The sequence below is a fragment of the Sabethes cyaneus genome, chromosome 2 (assembly GCF_943734655.1).
Source record: "Sabethes cyaneus chromosome 2, idSabCyanKW18_F2, whole genome shotgun sequence".
NCBI lineage: Eukaryota > Metazoa > Arthropoda > Insecta > Diptera > Culicidae > Sabethes > Sabethes cyaneus.
In genome coordinates, this window is record NC_071354.1 from 240,068,961 (window position 1) to 240,089,516 (window position 20,556).

The window sequence follows — 20,556 nt, forward strand, 5'->3', positions numbered from 1 at the left end:
GCGGATATTTTCGATTGCAGCCGCCAAATGCAATTCACGGTTAGCGAAATTTTAGCGATTATTATCAATAAAAAAGGGGTTTTTATAGTTTTCTTAGAAAGCCAGATGATGCTTCAATGTTGACGGTCGTTGAATTTTATTACCGATATATTTTTATTCAATCCTGTCATATTACATATTTCTCAGTACTTAGTTTTATTATCTTTTGCACGGAATTGAAATTCTCATTGCCAGCTTGTTGCACCTTGCACTGACCTATTTCTTCAAAGTCACTGACTAATTTAACACTGAAACGACCGCAAAGCTCGCTTCTCTTACCACTTTGCCTTTTTTTTTTTTAGGAAAAATATTAACAGAACAGAACAGAAATATTCGTAAAGTTCAGTCGGTACGATTAGTTGAAGTACCTATTTTTAAACAAATTGTTTGTCTACTTTATACCGATTGACCAGACAATCAGCAGTTGCTACTAGGCACAAAGTTCCACATGGCGAAGTAAAAAGTCAATAAACATGCTGGTGAAATTAAATGATTCACGATTTGCGTTAGTTCCAACCATCAGTATGAAGTCAATACCAGACCTCAGCTATGACTTTATCCTGTTCAAAGATGTCTAAAAAAGCTTCAAGTAAAGAGAGTTTATAACGCCAACAGCTTCTTTACATATTCAACAAGTTTTTGTGAGTCTCAATAGCTTTAGGTTGACGATAGTTGATGTGATAGTTTTAAGGTGAAGCTCGGGGGAAAGTTGTTCGATCCCTGCTGAGGGCCACTGAGTGAGTGACTTACCTGCAACGAAACCTTCTTCCAAGGTTATTGTGGATTGATGTTTCTTTAGATATTTACAGCTGCTTAAATGTTAGGCGTTATACTTCACTAGCTGGAAGCGATTCAATCTGGATTCTAGTGTTTTAATCAGAAGCATCGGACTTATTGACGCCATTGTCGCTGTACCACGTTGAAAGCGAAAGCAACCTTTCTTGAATAAATTCCTGGTTCATGTTAGCAAAAGTTAGGAGAGTGTTCCTTTCCGGTCCACAAAAGCGAATTACTTGCTGAAGCAAAAACCTTTTCAGTAACTTCTACATTTTTTTTATTTTGCTGTCTTTCGTGGCACTTTGCCGTGGGAAAAAGGTATACAATTCTTTTCCAGGTATTCTTTCGAATATGGCCTTGCGTAAACTCGGCATCTGTGGCTCACATAGCTCACATAGCAGCGCACATTCCGTGCACATTGTGTACATTTCGTCATCCTCAATGACGCAAGTGTATTTTGTCAGCATTTACGTATACAGCAAAAAATGGACCAATTCCGGATGGCAATGACAAAAAACAGCAGAAGATAATTCAATGGAACAAATTTCCCTCAAATCCTTCGTTTATCAAGCTTGCTACAAAAATGTTTCGACACCCTTCCGGGCAGCTTGCGGCAGTTGGCCGGAACCAGTTTTTCTGTGTGGGCATTGTAGACGTAGTGGTCCAGTATTTTGATCTGTTGTGATATCATCCAAGCGTTGTATTCCGCACTTCGTTCTTTTTGTTCTTTTTCGTTATAGAGCGAGCGAACTGCTTATTATCCGTGCTTAAGTGTCGATGTTTTTTTTTTCACCCTTTTTTTAATAATATTTTACTACTTTTTAACTACGGTCCTACGCTCTGTAGAACCAGCAAGTGTGAAGACCAGTTATAATTTGCCCTTGGACAAGAGGCTTCATTAAGCACCTCAAGCCTGTACCACTCCTATAACTTACCTTAGTAAGAGGCTTCATTGTTGGTAAATGCAAAATTCAGTAGGGTTTTGGGTGGGCTTGAGAATAAACTCGTGCGAAAGTCACTTAACATCAAATGACCTAATTCTGTTAAGATTCGAACCCACGACGTGGCTTGTCACGGTTGGCTCGGTAACTACACTTTGGCGGTCAGCTGCTTCTTCGTTTTGGCCACGAAATTATTGGAGTAGGTCCTCCGATTCAGGTTCGCCCAACAATTTTGTTGTCGGTCTTCGATACAACATTTACCTTCAGCCAGTCTGTCTCCTCCAGTGATCACTTGGCATAATGGGCCTAGGCGAGGTTCGGCCACCTTGCTCTTGGTCTTCCGCTTCAGCTTCTGCTGCAGTTTGCGGTCGCCAGCGCTGTTGAGCGGCCTGAAACAGTCTTCCGTTCGTCGTTCCTGTCTTTTTCCTGAAGAGAGAGGACTCGTTTTAAATGCCGGATCGGCTATATCCGGCGGATACGAAGTGCCTCACGATGTCCAGGTACAAACAAAGAATCGAGCGTCAGTTCTCACTGTTGAACGAATGAAGTTTTGGAATATGCGATGGGTGAGAAAATCGGGAAATTTCCCCTGAAGCTAGTGCTTGACCTCATCTCTAGCCCCGTCGGCTATTGTGCCCTTCATCGTCTTATTTCAACCGGATTCCATACGAACACCGTTTTTGTAGGTTCCAGGCTACAGTTATCTGGCCCGGCATTGCAGCGGCATGTCCTGCCCAACATTTAGCTACATTTCGAATACTGGGTTCCTCGAATCTTGGTCTCCTGCACACCGTCAAAAAATGTTCCCCGCCATTTGAAAACTCCGAGTGCCTTTAGGTATTTTTCCTTCGTCTTCGTTGCGGGTTGGAGGGTCATTTGAGTTGCCCTTAACCTTAGATCTCGTCGCTAGATCGGGAAGCTTATTCATTGCAACTCTCCCCATTTCCTGGCGGCCAATTAAGGATCAAAAATTAAGCGGGGACCCATCCTTCCAACGATATGCTGTTCAGGTTGAAATCCAGTTGCATCTCCACGTCCATCACTTCACCAGATTCGTCCGTACCGATCGGACTATGCCCCACGTGTTAACGTGCATTAACTTTTAGGGGTTGTTAGTTTCTCCATCAATGTTTTTGGTGAAATTTTCCATAACGATAGTATTAATCTGCAATGGAAGAAAAGTCAACTGTTCTTCACCAACCTGAAAGGGCAGAGGGAGTAATTTACGGCACTGGGTGTCTGATAGAATACAGGGCTTCGTTCGACCATGGGAAACTTAATCAGAAACAGACATTTCTAATATACAAATTCACAAAACTTATAATCTCAATAATAATCTTAATCTATTTTCATAACTAACACTGGTTATGGAAAAGTCAAAATATACATAAAATTTATGGAAAACTTCACACATCACCCTTACGGGTTCATTCTGTCCCTATTCAGTGCGCTGGTATTGTAGTCTTAAAAATTCCCATGATCTCAGGTTTTTGGGCGAAATGTTAATGCAAATTTGAGCAAGGATAATCTCGCCTATCGGTATTTTTCCCACAAAACCTTCTCTGCAAATGTCTCTTCGGTTAGCTAGAGTATCCATATCTAGCAAACGGCAACGTTCAACGTATGGCGGATGTTCTATTGGGTTTCGTCACGGTAAGCTTCTCAATGCATAACGACCATCTGGTCATAGCATACATAGCAGACGTCGTTAAAAATAATGAAAATAGAAACGGTCCCAGATTACTCCCTTGTGGTACACCCGAGCGGTTGGTAAAACTCTACTTGCGCCCCTATTTCCATGAACCTAATGCAATGCGATGTAAACTGTACTAAATTCGTTGTTGTCGATCTGCCTGAGTAAGATCCATGTTGGTTAGATGAGCTATACGCTTTGGCCTCTCGAAACAGTACGTTGCTTACTAATATTTCGAAGAGCTAGGAACCCGCGCAGAGGGAAGTAACATCGCCTTTTTTATCGATGGGAAACATGATCGACTTTTTCCAACACGTTGAAAATATCGCCTGCGACAGTCAGTGATTCAAAATTAGTTTCAGTGGAGTACATAACCCAGGTAACAATTTGGGTTTTATTACTATCATAAGTGTACAATAAAACTGTCATTGTTGCCTGAGAAGGCATCCGCACATCTTTTTAACACAATAGACGGAATTCCATCAGGCCCAGACGATGTTGAAGACTTTAACTTCAGCAATGCAGCAAGAATATCTTCGTCTAAGAAGCTGATATTACCTATGTTTAACACATTGCTAGATATGCCACAGACAGCATTTTCAATTTGAGCCGGATTAGCTGCCGCGGTTGAAAATACACTTGAAAAATGATTGGAAAAAAGATTGCAGGTATCACTCATTGTGCTTGAAGAGTCTTCGTTCGAGTCTTCGAGTCGTCGTATCATTTTGAGTGTTGAAATAGTATCTGAAAACTGCACTAATTCATACATCACGCATAGCACACTGCATCACCGCGTGCGACTGACACACTCTGACTCGTATTTAAAACAACAATAAAACAGACTTTTTGGGTCTCTCTAGGGTGTTTCTGGTTGCATGCATAAAAACGTATTTTCCGGAAGAACTTGCGGACATTAACATTTGCTATGGCCTAAAGTAATTGTTACGCAACAACAGCCCAGCAGGAATTCAGCAAACTTTTATTACAACGCATCGTTGTTGTCAACGATGCTTTGAAGAGAGCAGCATCAGAAAGTGGCCTAAGCGAACGATCATAAAATTTTAAGAGGATTATGATCCCAAGACAAGCATAAGCCAAGTTGTGCCGTAGTCCCGTGTCACACTGGAAGTGGTGGAGCGCGTTGAACGTGATACGCAGGCGCTATTGTTCTGAACGTGGAAGAAATCTATTTACTACGAGTGTATAAAAGGCGATAAATAAATAGCAATCAGTATCAGTGCACTAGCAGCCACCGCCGATAACGGATAGTTGCTTTCAGACAGCTTGTGTTTTATTTTACTGAGTGAAGAAGTCAGTCCCGTTAGTATCCGGACTACCCTAACGACGATCACGAAGCACGGTCTTTGTTTGTCGCACGCGATGATCTAGTGTGCTATGCGTGATGTATGAAATCGTGCAGTTTTCAGTTACTAATTCTCCCGATACGAATGTACTATCACACGATACGTTTAAAATTAAATTGTAACGAAACTAAAAGGCCTTTCACACCAAAGAACCAATTGTAGAACGATACCAGAACTTCAAATTAGCCGATAAACACGTGACTAGAAACACTTATTTTAAAGCTTTTTGCGGGGGGCTCCGTAGCCGTAAGGTTATCGAGTCTGCTGTGACAAGCGAGTGGTCGTGGGTTCGAATCTTAGTAGAATCAAGCCATTCGATGTCAAGTGACTTAAGCATGGGTTTATTCTCTGGCACCTCCATTTAGCCTTCCTTCATGCTGAATTTTATATTTACCCTCTGAAGCCTCTTGACAGTGCAAATGTCCCTCCTATAGTTTGAGCGTACTGGTCAGAGGTATGAATTAGTCCTCGCCAGGGACGGCTATAATATGGGATAGTACTGGTAACGAGGAATAAGTGGGTAAAGTAGATCAAGCTTTGAAGGAAGGGTAAGCCCTAATGCACACAAGCACGCATAAAATTTAATAAGCATATCGCTCATTCAATAGCGATTATAGTAAAAAGAAATGCAGTGCAGGTCATACAGCAAACACTTGGGCGGTATCACAATAGATCAACTATACTGGTTGCAGTGATGAGTCCACACATGGAAAAACAATCGTGATACCACTTACTAGGCGGAGGAGACATACTCTTACTCCCCCTACACTGAATGGAATCAGACTAAGCTTCAGCAATGAAGTTAAATATCTGGGTATTATTCTGGATCATAAACTGAACTGGACCGCTCACCTAGACTATGCTGTCAAGAAAGCAACAACAGCCATCTTGGCATGCAGTTCACTGTTTGGCAAAACCTGGGGACTGAAACCTCAACTAGCCCTTTGGTCATACACCACTATTGCACGGCCTAGGCTAACTTATGCCGCTCTTGTATGGTGGCCAAAGGTAAACGAGGTGACAGCGCAGGCCAAGCTAAACAAAGTTCAACGCCTGGCATGTTTGTCAGTGACCAGCGCCATGCACACTACACCAACTGCAGCCATGGAGGCAATGTTATGCTTGCTACCTTTACACCTTCATGTGAAGAAGGAAGCCGAACTCGGTGCACTAAGGTTGCAGAGGTGTCGTAACATACTTGAGGGAGATCAAATTGGTCACCTTCGCGTACTAAGCCCTAACATGGATGTTCCGTACAGTGTAATTGTTACTGATCGCGCTGTATGGAGCAATGGAGGGCCTGTTCTTCCATCCGGTACCATCTGTTTCTTTACAGATGGATCAAAAATTGGGATTTGCACAAGTTCTGGAGTCTACGGAGCTGGAATAAAGGAAGCTCTTCCACTGGGCAAATGGCCCACCGTGTTCCAAGCGGAAGTATATGCAATATACATCTACGCCATGATATGGCTAAAACGAAAGTATAGGTATGCTAAAATCGGAATCTTCACGAACAGCCAGGCTGCACTACTGGCTCTGAAGTCCACCAAATGTGCATCCAAATTAGTTTGAGAGTGCAGCACAACCTCGAGGGAGCTCTTCCGCCAGAACAAAGTGTCATTATTCTGGGTGCCTGGACACTGCGGAATCGGGGGCAATGAACTTGTCGACAGCCTAGTGAGACAAGGATCTGCTCGTCAGTTCAGTGGCCCCGAACCGTTTCTGGGCACCTCCATATCCGCTGTCATAAGCGAATTACTGACCAGGAAAAAGCTAGAAATAGCATCCAGTTGGTATAAAGCGCAGAGCTGTAGACAAGCTAAACAGTTTATCTACCCAGGCCTTGTAGTAGTTAACAAACTACTTACCTTAACATGTAGGGAACTGCGCACAATCACGGGGCTCCTCACCGGACATTGTCCCACTCTTTACTATTTAAAGAGAATTGGTAACATCTTAAGCGACATTTGCCGCTTTTGCAATTTAGAACTAGAAAGTTCAGTGCACTTGCTCTGCTCCTGTGGAGCTCTTGCGTCTTCCAGGTTCAGCTTCTTCGGAAGTTACCTATTAACTCCAAACTTAGTATGGAAACTTCATCCCAAGCAGGTAGTTGGTTTTATTAACCATGTAATACCTAATTGGGGCACAGTCTTACAACCCAGCTCAACTCCATCAATGGGTATGAGCAATCCGTAAGCTGTGTACAGCAATCGGGGCCAGCCACAAAAAACAATCTTCGTGACTGTCGCAGTGACATTTTTTGAACCCAGTGCCCTTCTGGCATACAAAAAAAAAAATAGGTGTAGCCTACGGAACTTTGTTGAGAGAACTTAACTTGGAATTTGTATGTGAATGTAACTCATTGGAGGCGAATATCCTGAATATTTGAGTAACAAATCAAAAAGAAAATGAAATTGTTTGAAAAAGGATTGTTAGATTATGTAACTAGCATTTCTAAAAGCCCTTTTTTGTCCACCAGTAAGCGTGCACGATTGGTGTCTTGCCTCGATTTAAGGTACACGGAGAAACCCTTTCGTATTGTTTCTATGTGTCCCATAGATTTTTGCAATGTACCCTGTAAATGAACTTTATGTGCCAAACAGTTATCATTTACGTATACGCGAAAAATTTACACATACTATTAATATGCGTTTAGTTTTTATGTGTATTTCTATTCATAAGATTCATAAGTATTCATAAGAATTTTCAAGCCGATCGATTCAGTAGTTTTCGATTCTATAAGGAACATACGGACAGACAGACAGAAATCCATTTTTATGTATAAGATAGTAACGGTTCTAAGTAACTTCCCTGTGGAACACCTGATTGTTTGCAGAAACTGTTCGATTCAGTAGAGGCTAACCTTACTGAGAGTTTTAATGCTTTTAACTACATTTTAACTATAAATGTGACTTTTTGCACTGTCAAGTGCAGTGCTTCATGGGGGTCGCAGGTTAGTTATCCGGCCCGGCATTGCAACGGCATGTCCTGCCCAACGTTACAACGCTATATTTTGAATGCTGGATTCCTCAAAGAGGCACGCGAGTTTCTAGTTCCTGGTCTCCTGCACACCGTCCAAAAAGGTTCCCCGTCATATGAAAACTCCAGGTGCTCTTAGGTCAGTGGCTCAGATCATTCTACCGCAAATGCTTGTATTGTATATAATGGGAGCAACTTTCGCTAACAATATGCTTTCCAATCTCACGGCTGGAGTTGTTGTCTTCGGTTGCCAGTGAGTCAAGGAAAAAGTAATGAAACGAAGGTATTGATAGTATCTCAAGGGAGACGTAGCATTAAGCAGATAGAGCAACATTATACAAATTTAATAGGCGTAGGCGTATGAATCACGAGTGGCAGGCACTACTTGGAGAGATTCCCATCGTACACCTGGCGAAAAGTTGGGAGATTACAGTGGGCTGGTCGCGTCGCAAGGATACCGGACGACTGTGCAGTGAAATCCGTTCTCTTCAAGAACCTCACCGGCGCCAGGAATAGAGGGTCTCAGCTCAACGTGTTAGATGGCTCGATATTCTTCGAACCGACACGAGCAACCGTAGAATTCGGGATTACCAACTTTTTACCGAAGGCACAATGTGATAGATTCTTTGTTTCGATGTGCTTGTGCCGAATTTTTTAGCGAACGAGCTGTTCTATCGATGGCATTTTTCATATCTTTGGGCACCTAATAAAAAAAACTCACACAGTATTAACAATGCACTTTGAGCTTTCTCTATGCAAAATTTCAATTAATTTAACCCAACGGTTCAAAAGCTAGAGCAAATTGAGTATGTTGCAATTTTAACGTGGATACCCTTTAAACCAAGTTGTGCCACAGCTCCGTATCACACTGGAAAAGTTCAAAAATGCATCTTTTTCCGGCTACAAGTTTAAGGGCTGCTGCCTGCGGATAAACCTAAGCGAAGCGGTCTGAGTTTTGCAGGATTAGGCAAGCAAAAGTAGAGGCAAACCCTCAAGTTATGGAAAACATTATGGTTGCTGTTGTTGTTTTTCAAACGTGTCAGACCGTGTCCGTCGCACGCGGTGATCTAGTGTGCTCTGTGTGATGTATGAATTAGTGCAGTTTTCAGTTACTAATTCAACACTCACGATATGTTTAAAATAACATTGTAACGAAACTAAAAGAGATAGCCCTTTCACGCCAAAGAGTAAATTGTTGAACGATACCAGAAATTCAAATTGGTAGATAAAAGCGATCAACTTTATAGCGACTTTTTAGGAGAAATATAATAAAACTGCCTTGAGAAACACTTATTTTAAAGCCTTTTGCGTCTGAAAAGTTTCTAAAGTTCATGAAGTGGAAGGTTTAAGTTTCAGTACCAGATGTACTGTCAAATGAATCAAAATTGAGTCAAAGTGATCGATCCATCTCTGGTTACACTAGTATTGAATATCGAAGATTTGCGTTGGTAAAATATGATCTTACAGGTGGCTCATTCCATGCCAAGCGACCGAGAAAAAGTTCAAACGTGTAATCGACCTTAACGGATTTGAACCAAATTTGGCCAAATTATTCCTATTTCGGTCAGAAAGTAAAAATTCAACATTTGGTACGGATCGAACCATCGAACATTCCCTCGATTAATGGAAGTGCCTTCATTTTGAAGGAAAATAGCCGATTTTGTCAAAACCTCTTTTTTTCTTTTGCTTATATCTCCGGAAACATTAAGTTTAAAAAGACACTATTTTCACATTTTCAAAGGAAATCATCCAAGGAACTCGAAAAAAATATTATTTTTGAGCACCAGTGCTGCCAAACATTTTTAAACTCAATTTCAAAACTAAATTTACATTTTTCTCTCAATGAAGACAATTCCGCAGATGTTTTTACATAAGAATTACTCATCGCCCCGAGGTATTCTTTGCCGATCCCGAGATACTGCGTTTTAAAGCAAGTAATTTCCCATTTTAGTTGTAAAACTAAGAGCAAAATAACTTTTTTTTGAAGCAGTAATTCTCAACGTAATGAAAAAATACTTTGGTATATCGGAAAAGCATTTATACAGTTTATAACAAGGTTTTTCTTAACAGTGTTGCCAACTTTTCAGTTTCCCGCATGATTAGTTACATTAATTAAGAGAATATTAGTAGCATTAAACGCAACAAACAAGGAAAGTAAGAGCTCATGTCTATCAGCGAGATGAAAGACAGTTTACAAGGCTATGACCAAACAACGAACGTATATTTTACGCCTTTTTGAAGTAACATTTCCTTATCTAGCGCTATAAATCAAGCGAAAAACTGAAAAGCTGGCAATACTGTTAAGAAAAACTTTTTGCTATATATTGTATAAATGCTTTCCCGATATGGCAAAGTAGTTTTACATTGCGTAGAGAATCACTGCTTCAAAAAAAGTTATTTTGCTTATTAGCTTTACATAAAAAATGGGAAATTGTTTGCTTTAAAATGCTGTATCTCGGGATCGGCAAAGAATACCTCGAGGCGATGAGTGATTCTTGTGTAAAAAAAATCTGGAGAACACGATGAAGTTGAAATTTTTGAGATAAAATAGTCTTCATTGAGAGAAAAATGTAAATTTAGTTTTCAAATTGAGTTTAAAATATATTAGGCAGCATTGGTGCCTAAAAATCACATTTTTTCGAATTCGTGTTTCGTTTTTCGTGTCTTTCTAAACCCAATTCTTCCGGAAATATAAGCAAAAGAAAATAAGAGGTTTTGACAAAAAAGGGTATTTTCCTTAAAAATTGAGGTGCTCCCATTAATCGAGGGAATGTCCGATCGGCACCAAATTTTTGATTTCTACTTTCAGACCGAAAACGAACAATCTGGCGAAATTTGGTTCAAATTCGTGCAGGTCGTGAGGAATATTTTGTAATCATCAGTATACAACAGCTTGTAGCGAGGAGGTACGCAACAAATCAAACATCGATAAAAAAAAACTATAAAGAATAGTAACGGTCCTAAGTTACTTCCCTGTGGAACTCCTGATTGATTTCAAAAACTGTACGATTCAGTAGAACCTAACCTAAACTGAGGGGTTGCAATTTGTTACATAACTTTTAAGCCAGCAGACAAAGCCATCAGAAACCCCTAGGACCTAAGCGATTCAGTTTTCGAAGCAGAATGTGGTAGTCAATAGCAATACGAAATGCGACGGACAATTGTACAGATATTCACCGTCAAGAGTTTGGAGCTCATGCATAGAGCCTACCTAGTTAGTGGTTTAAATCTATAATTTAAGATCAAAATTTAGTCCTTTTGTTAGTTATTTCACGCCGAGTGTTGCATATTTCTTTGTCGCAACCATAATGCAGAAAGCCGTTTATAAAATCAATAAAACCAGTCTGGTTCAATTGATTCCAACGTTTATGATCAATGTGCAGAAACAGGTGCTCATTGTGCTGAATGCAAAATTCGCTCTTCGCCATCCAACTTCGCCTGGTGAGTCACCGGCCAGCGGCGCATTGATGATGAAATAAGAGTAAGACTGAATTTCAACAAGAAAGTTGTTATTCAGTCAGGGAGCCTCTTCTTTGTTAGTGGAGTTTTCGTCTGCCTCATGTTAAGTTCTTTTCTTGTTGTTTATCAAAAATTCCACGAGTCGGTGCTGAAATAACGACCACTTCTTATCACAAGTTAATCGCATTGCATAATTAGAAAACATCAAGCACAATCCATCAGTTTCCTGTCACCCGACCTTCAATCCGATAGATAGGGGACTTCCCCAAAAGCACTCTAAAAGCCATATAATTAGCATACAAACTTTTTTGCATCAATTTTTAACTCACCTACCTGATGTTTAAAAATATTTCACGCCATTCACTGGTTCACTGGGTTTCAATCCACACTTCATGTATGACCACCGACTGTGCGAATCTGTCAGAATCTGGTTTCAAACGGCTATCCTATCTATGATACACTCGTGGGGTACATCCATCAAGAAGCAGGACATTTAAAATCTGGCGACGACTCTCGGTTGATGCGCGACTCCTGAAGTGTGCGCGAATTTGCATGCCATCACAACGCGTAAGAATGTCACTCAATGTCAATGAGCACGCCACGCGTGTAAGCAAAACAAAACAAAACCTTTCCGCTGCTGCCTGTTGGCTGGATGGTGGGTTTTCGGTCTGTTACCGGCGCCGTCGCCGGTGGGGAAATGAGAACAGCCGGTAGTACTCGCTGTATGCGAGCGGGAACCAGCTGGCGGGCTGGGAACTCACTCTCAACGGCGCTGTGCAGCGCGCAAAAGTTGTTTTTGTTGGCATCATCACACTCACAATCCTCTTGTCATCAGACACCAGAGCATGCTTCGATTGCTCGTTGAGACCATAAACAACGCGGTCACCTGTAGCGTTCTGGCGGTTCTGTAATTGACAGTAGGCGGCATTGTTGATGTCATCAAAGCGCGAAAAATATTTTCGATTTCGTAATGTTTATTTCGGGTGCCCCGAAGGGGCACTTGAACTTGCGGCGCTCTGCGCCGTCTGGAATTGAATGACCTAATCAGCTTTCAAAGGTCTTAAAGTGATGAGTAATTAGAGTTTTCCCATCCTTTTCTTATACACAGAAACAACAAACATGTTCAAACTAGCAGCCATTCTACTGCTGTTCAGCCTGGTGGAAGCCAATCGATTCCGAGCGGAGTATCCAGGTCCGTTCTGCGCTGCCCGGCGGTACGACAAATGCTGTCACAGTCGCCAGGATGGCTGTTCGCAGCCGATTTCCAGTAAGATACGAATTGTTAAATTGTTTGAACTCCGAACCGTTAAAATCTGGTTATTTTTTCAGCTACGCTCTGCTATTGTGACGAGTTCTGCGAACGTGGAGAACACGGCGATTGCTGTCCCGATTACGAAGAAGTCTGTCTAGGGATGCCTCCGGAACCGATCTACGATTCTTGTAGGCACAAAGGTCACTCATTCACACCATTCGATCCTCCGGTTATGGATAATTGTAACACTTGGTGAGAGAATCCTTTACGAAAAAAAATACTGAGATTGTTAAAAGATGATTGATTTCTACTTTCAGTAAGTGTGAAAACGATGGCACGGTAAGCTGCACCGAGGATGTATGCTTAGTGGATGACGAGCTGCTGCGACAGCTCGACCATTTGGGACGATCGATCGGTTGGCAGGCGTCCAACTACAGCGAATGGTGGGGACACAAGTACGACGAGGGTAAAACCTTCCGACTGGGTACGTTCTATCCGAAGTTCAAGGTGAAGTCGATGAGCCGGCTGAGCAACGGAGACGACCATGTGCCGTTGCACTTCGATGCGACCACCTATTGGCCCGGTTTCATTGGGGATGTTCGCGATCAGGGTAAGTTCTAGCATCGACACGCTGTGAAGGACGCGATTACATAGAGTATTTGGATTTTTCCAGGTTGGTGTGGCTCTTCATGGGCCGTGTCGACGGCAGCGGTGGCCTCGGATCGATTCGCCATTCTATCCAAGGGACGTGAGATGGTGCAGCTTGCTCCGCAACAGATCGTTTCGTGCGTGCGACGCACGCAGGGTTGCAGCGGAGGACATCTGGACACGGCTTGGAACTATCTAAGACGTGTTGGGTGAGTTGAATCTTAATAAAAAATTCGAGAACTCCACTTCTAATTATTCCTCTTTCAAATTCAACCGACAGAACGGTGAACGAAGAATGCTACCCGTACATATCGGCGCAGAATGCGTGCAAGATCCGCCCATCGGATACGCTGATCAGCGCCAACTGCGAACTGCCGCTGAAGGTGGACCGAACCAACATGTACAAGATGGGACCGGCGTTCAGTCTGAACAACGAAACCGACATCAAGATCGAGATCAAAAAGCACGGCCCGGTGCAAGGTAAGCCCTACTAACTCGCCTAACGCTCGATCTTCTCATTCTTTCCGACTAACGAATTGATCAATTTCAGCTATCATGCGCGTCCATCGGGACTTTTTCTCCTACAAAAGTGGAATCTACCGCCATTCGGCTGCGTCGACCGCAGCCGATCAGCGTGCCGGCTACCACTCAGTTCGGCTAATCGGTTGGGGAGAGGAACGCACCGGTTACGATACCGTCAAGTATTGGGTGAGTTACCGCATCAACACATTACCCCATCCAACCCATTTTGCATACTGAAAGGCGCCGCTTCTCGTTTTCAGATTGCCGTCAACTCGTGGGGTACGTGGTGGGGTGAAAATGGCCGTTTCCGCATTTTGCGCGGCACGAACGAGTGCGAAATCGAAAGCTACGTCCTGGCCTCGCTGCCGTACGTTCACCAGCAGGTGAAACCGATGCGACAGGTCGGTGAACTGCAGGAGATGATCGTCGGCACCGGGTACGTTCCGCATCCGAGCAGGAGATATCCTCCGTACGGCCGTCGGTTTGGTTGAGCCCGTCCCAAAAAACCGTCGCGGCGGCGGGGTCCGATAGAGAATGGTTGAGAACTGTACAGTATTAAATTTAGGGGGAAAAGCAAGCTCGGACCGACCGACGAACGGACGGGGACCGGACGGTGTCGGCGCTGTGGCTAGGATCTGTGGATTTGTATTTACTCAGTTGGTTGGACGGCCGTTTAACCGACAATGTCACTAAGAATAAGATGTTTCGATAGTCTACTGCCCAGGTCGTTCTACAAACGATATGTATGTTTATTATTTCGGTTTAGAAAACCCGTGAAACCCGTGTCTTCGAGAGCACTAGTCGACAACTCGAGCAAGTAAGTGTATTCAGTTTAAAGTGTTCATCTTCTCAAAATTGTTTCTATGATAAGCGTCTTTCCTTCTTTCAAGAGAGATAGAGAGTATATGAGTAGTGCAGTTTATTTACGATTAGGTTAAGCAAGAGAAATGAAAGTAACCTGTAAAAATTCGATGGTGCCAAATTTAGCAGAACGATATCGAGACGATTGCACACAATTGCAAGTCAATACGAATAACTCGGTTAGAACTAGAAACTAAATTCCATGATATGAGAGCAAATCGAGAAAAAAAATTTCTTGGTTTGCCTTCTTTTTGTTTTACTGATTATGATATTAAAATTATCGCAAAAAAAATTGATAATTATTATTTGCATGTAAATCTTGAAGGTTATAATGTAATTTCATCTGTTTAAATATATGTGTTCAGTAAAGGAGTCGGTTGATCACTGACATGCTCAAACGTGAACAGAACAAGGAACACCAACCCAAAATACCAAAAAATATCAGACGAATAGGTTTAAAACATGCGCCCAGTATTAGGTACCCAGCCTCGGCACGCCAGTGCTGCTGATTAGGATTGAAACCACGTGACATGAAGGTTGGTTGTTGCAAGCGACGATGTATTAAGGTGTGTTGCTTGTGTTGATTCGTGCAACACTGCGACACTGCAATGCTTTGGTCAAAGAGGCGGCACATACACTTTGGACGATGAGGCAAAATGGACAGCATCAACTGTCATGCTATTCGTATTTTCAACGGTAGACAATGCGTGACCGCATGATAACAAACGACTGAAACAAAACTTTATTGATACTTTACTGTGGAATTTCAATTACGATTTTAATTTTGAATATGAATTGTGATTCAACATAAAATATTCACCGTTATTCCGCCAGTGTTTGCTATATGCCCTTGTTACTAAGGCTTTTGTCTCACATATGCCCTTCTATCTCCCGTTTTGTTCATAAAATTAGTTTATTAAGACTTTCAGTGATGTGACTTTTATGGGTCACAGGTTTCAGGTTTCACGTCTAGAATGATACTTTTATCCAATTTATCACCTACTGACCTCAAGAGAAACACTACAATATATTTTCTATAGATTGAACCACAATTTGCACTAAATTGCACTTCCCATTTACATACGATTGTAAACAAACTTTTATGCTAACTATGCTGCGAGAAACGTCACTTTAATCAAATGGTTGCCAGACTGATTTGTAAACAAGAGTTCAGCCTATAGTTACTATATATATAGTTCGGCGGATAGAAAATCGGGAGCCAAATAAACGTCAAAAGCGGAGCCAAAAGCTTTTCAAAATCCAAAATGCAGGAGTAATGTTAATAAAACACACTTTATTTTCATAGAACTAGTCATTTTCAACACCCGCCAGTGATTATTTTTCGTAAAAACCTGCACATTTCACCATAATTTCAAATTTAATTTCATAAATCAGGGATGCCAATTCGCCTGGTTTTCTATCCGCTGAACTATATATATAGTAACTATAGTTCAGCCGCGGTAACATACCTCCGCCCGTAACATCCGGCAGGTCCTTCAGAAGCTCCGGATTTACCGTCTCAAATCTCAGGCACAGCTCGAGTAACAATGCCGCGGCAATGCGACTTTCCATCAGTAGTTTAATCCATTCGATTGGGTTTTGGTTTTGTGGTTTCGTTGAGTTCAACTGCCTTCAACTTCAGTAGTTTCATTCAAGCTTTACTAACGTTAGTACATATTTTCACCTCTTTTTCGAACTGCTTACGCATCTGCAGATTTACGATTTGTACGCGAAACTCATTTTTAAATTCCGCTCTTTTAAGTTTGACCGAATTGTCAGCAATCGGCTTCAACTCACTATTTCTGATATTTATGTTTTAGGAGACAGGTATCTTGGTTACTGATCTGGGCCTTTGGACCATAGGCTGTTCAACCTAGTTTACACCGCACAGCGATTGGCTCCCTAGTAGAACCAACCTTCACTTCTAACGGGGTAAATGAATGTATATTGTTCAGCCCAATAAGAATCTGTGGATGACCATCGTAGGATGCAATCGACAATCCGCGCATATATGGATATTGGAGAGCCAAATCTTCCCAACACCGTTAATCTCTTTCCTCCGCAATGCAATTCCGCTGGAGTGATACGGAACATGACAGAATTGTTAGTACAAACATGTGCACCCCGACCGACTATCCGATTCGAAGAACCCCTGATGAGATGAAGCAGCGGGTTGTGTGGCTCTTCACAGTCATCAACGTTGCAGCGGAACTGAAACCAGCACTGTCCTCCATGTTCGTTCAGGCACAGCTTACATAATTTGTACTAGTTTACCATTGCTACTCGCTTTTCATACGATAATTCCTTAAAATCCTGACAATAGCACAGACGGTAAGCGGTCCGATTGTATAATCGGCACGACCTCAATCTTCGTTGCGTAACTGAGACTCCCGTAAATTCCCCTTCGAAATGGTTTTACAGACTCCCTTCCTCGTTAGTTTGCCTTCCGGATGGACCCCCTACTTCCCTCGACGATGGAACAAAATCAATATCTACACCTGCCTCACATGCGTCTACCGCTATCCGTGACAGAAAATTCGTCAACGTACGCAATGTCACCTTTTTCTTTCCCCTTTTGTACTCTACCCATTGACGCTTCTCCGCATCCGGAAGCTTGCCTACAATGTCCAATAAGAAGTGGATTCACCATATGGTCTTTCATTTTCGTCGCTTCGAGGTGCTCACACAGCTGCTCCACCACATTGCTAAATGGGATAAACCCACGCAGGTCATTCGGTTTCAGAGGGTCCAACTTGTGTATTCGGTTAAGATGACTTTGCAGTAGCTGCTCTGGTCGATCGTAGTGCTGACGAAGTTTTTGAATTACGCGAGGAACCGATTTCGGTAGGAGAAGTTGCCCACGAACGAGATCCAGTGCGTTGCCCTTTAGGCATTGCTGCAGGCGTGACAGATTGTCAACGTAACTAAACCCACAGGCTTCTGTCGATGACATATAGGCCGCGTAGAACAAGGGCCAATCTTCTGGTCTGCCAGAGAAGGCGGGAAGCTGTTTTCCGATACCTTGTCTCGCTGCTAGTTGAGCCTTTGTCGGTTCGGAACGCTGCCGAATCGGCTTATCTGATTTACGCAGACGCATTCGAGAAACGTTCATCTTGCGACGTTTCATCATTATTGCTTTCCTCCTCAAACGAGCTCTCTTCACCATAGTCCTCATTTTCGTCGCTATCTGCAGACTTTGCAACTCTTCTGCTACCAGGTTAATTACTTCCGGAATACGCAGCGGGGTGCGTTTGTGGCATGGCATGGTTAATGGCATCCGACTTGACGGCCCTTCAGCTTTCAATTTGCTTCCTATCTTTAGCTTTTCGAGTTGCTGGTTGATGACGGATATTTTTTCCTGGAAGGCATTTTCCAACTCCTGTAGGCTTTTTTGACGGTCTTGCTTCACCTTCAGTTGCTGCTCCAATTCGCGAGTCTTTTCCTGCAGTTCAAGCTCACGAAGTTCAGCCTCCCATTGCAACTCTCTTTTGCTTATTTCTTGCTCTTCCTGCTTCTTCTTCTTCTTCTTCTTCTTCTTAAGAGCATTCCGAAACTCCATTTCCTTTTGCCGGATCATTTTTTCCGCTTCCCACTCATGTTCCAACCAGCTTATGCTCTTATGCTATTATTCCAGCTTATGTTCATCCTCCATTGCTTTCAATTGCTATTGAAAGAGATGGCCGTATATGTTGCTGGTGAATGTTTCTAGGACGTCTGCTGAATTGGCTTATTGAATTGGCCGAAACGTCTGCTTAGGATGGTTTGAGTATCGGCTCCAGTGGGTTGGCCAAACATCAGATGGGCTGGAGATATCGTTTGCGTGTCGCTTGGATCATCTGACGAAAAGTACAATGGCCTGGAGCTGACAATTGGCTCAAATTGAGTAAACGCGGTATAAAACTCTCTGAAGGTCAAGGTTACATTTCCCAGAGTTCTGGCTAAATGCAATTTCACCACCTTCATTACGGTCTTCCATAATCCCACGAAGTTTGGTGATTTTGGTGGTAATAACTCACATTCAGCTTCTCGGTGTAGTAGAAAATTGTTGATCTTAGGCTTCGCAGTTTCACTATCGAACAGGGCACTATCGAACGTTGTCGGAAAATATTCTGCGCCAGCCAGAATGGGAAGGCTGCGTGCCCTATTCCGACTCCAATGGTTTTAAATGCATACTTTTCCATTTAGAACTATAATACATTAAATGTATTTCAGTTATTAGTTCTAGGTGGCAAAATATGCATATGAAGCAATTGGAATCGAAATAGGACCCCCCCTCCCCTCTATGGTACGTGACTGTTCAGCGCACCATACCCCGTCGATTTACAAAGCGGGCTAGTATGGCCAAGAGTGCTTCCAACGACAGGACTAACACAAGTTCGAGGGGAATCGCCTTCGAGAATAGGCACACAAATAAAGCGATATACGCCTTCACGACCCTAGGCTTATACTTGCCTTTCTTCACTGAAACTGGGCCAGTATAATAAATTGACGCCAGTCAACTCAAACGGTGCGGCGATGTTCACTCAGGATTCAGAAAGATTTTCCATTAACGGTTGGATCATCCTTGGCTTCGTGCGGAAACATCTCAGACAACTGGGGATTACCTTGCAAATAGTTGAACGAACGTTGACGATCTAAAATTTCTGACGAATGGCTGCCTTGGAGACTTAAATATTTCTTCCTGTAGTTCGGTCTGTTGCAGGACACGCATAATGTAATTCATCGCCTTATGCAAGTCCTGTACGGTCACAGGAATCTCGCTTATCTTTGGAAGTTCAGAAACGACGGACAAAGCATGCTACGAGTATAAACACGCTTGTAGAACGAATCAAACCGTTCCAACTGGTTTACTAATTCCCTAAAGGACCGCGAATCGTCCTTCCGTATCACGACGATATGGTCGTTGGAAGTGTTCCTCAAAACGCTCTTTCTCAGTTGTCAACGTTGCTGGCTCACCGATAACTTCTTGTTCGAGGAACCGCTGCTAGCACACACTTCTAATCCATTGACCACAGCTAGATTGGCACACACTGGAGAATCCTCCTCCGTTTCGTCGTTCGAACCAGCTACGACCCATCCGAGCTGCTTTTTCACTCGAACTGCTGCCTAGTATGATTTGGCCTTGCTTCAAAACGGCGAAGGAATTCCGGCACCGATCAGCATATCCACTTCCCGTGGATAGTTAAACAAAGCCTGATACCTGAATACCTGATGGAATATGCCAGGAGACCACTCTGACAATTGCGGAGGGAATAGTGTGATCGCACACAACCTACGCCGACTACTGGAAAATGCCCCTGTATTGACTGGATACTTCGGTAGGTTCAGTTTCTTCACAACGGAATCCGACAGCATATTGATCTGCGATCCAAAGTCCAACAATGCTCGTACTTGGTGGACATAACCGCTTCTGGTTGACTATCGCAGTCATTAGGAACACCTGCTTAATTGGTGGTCGAACAGGACACGTTTAAGGGCTGCCTCACTGCTGGTACTGGATACAACTCTGCTGGCTTGGGCGGCACACTCTTTCTCGCCGCCTCAGGATTTTCTCGCTGCTCGAAGTGGACCAGAGTGTGCTGCTTTTTGGCACACCTTCCACAGGATTTACCGTTCGGACATGCAGCACTGCGGTGACCCTTCCTCAGGCAGTTGAAGCACAGGTTTGCCTCTTTCCTCTTGCTCTGATGCTGCTCTACGGTTATCCTTTGGACGGTCGGGCATTTGAAGTTCTGATGCTAACCAGTACAAAAGTCACACACATACTCCGGTATCGCTGCTGCTGCATACGAAGGTTTGAACGATCCTGTTTTTGTTGCCGGATCCTTGACGGATACAGAGGTTGCCAAAGGGGTAGTGGTTTTCCACCGTTCCAAAATCACTGCATCAGGAACTCAATCATTTGTACGTTCTTTAGAATCGATTAGAGATTAATTGGTCAAAGCCTTCCAAAGTTCATGAGTTCATCCAATATGCGTGTCAGTAGTGTTACCACAAATAATTGCGACATTCCGGTTGGTA

General features: G+C 42.9%; 1 protein-coding gene across 2 annotated transcripts in view; it reads left to right on the forward strand.

The window, feature by feature from the left end:
• LOC128738514 (uncharacterized peptidase C1-like protein F26E4.3) overlaps positions 1-14,872 on the forward strand; it is a 137,831-nt gene extending 122,959 nt beyond the window's left edge. For both annotated transcript variants that reach the window (XM_053833717.1, XM_053833716.1), the window contains 7 exons: positions 12,361-12,519; positions 12,582-12,756; positions 12,822-13,114; positions 13,178-13,361; positions 13,433-13,632; positions 13,703-13,860; positions 13,935-14,872. In XM_053833717.1, coding sequence (XP_053689692.1) covers positions 12,372-12,519; positions 12,582-12,756; positions 12,822-13,114; positions 13,178-13,361; positions 13,433-13,632; positions 13,703-13,860; positions 13,935-14,165 — 1,389 coding nt within the window. In that variant the 5' untranslated portion in view covers positions 12,361-12,371 and the 3' untranslated portion in view covers positions 14,166-14,872. The remainder of the gene's footprint in view (positions 1-12,360; positions 12,520-12,581; positions 12,757-12,821; positions 13,115-13,177; positions 13,362-13,432; positions 13,633-13,702; positions 13,861-13,934) is intronic.
• Positions 14,873-20,556: the final 5,684 nt, after the last annotated feature.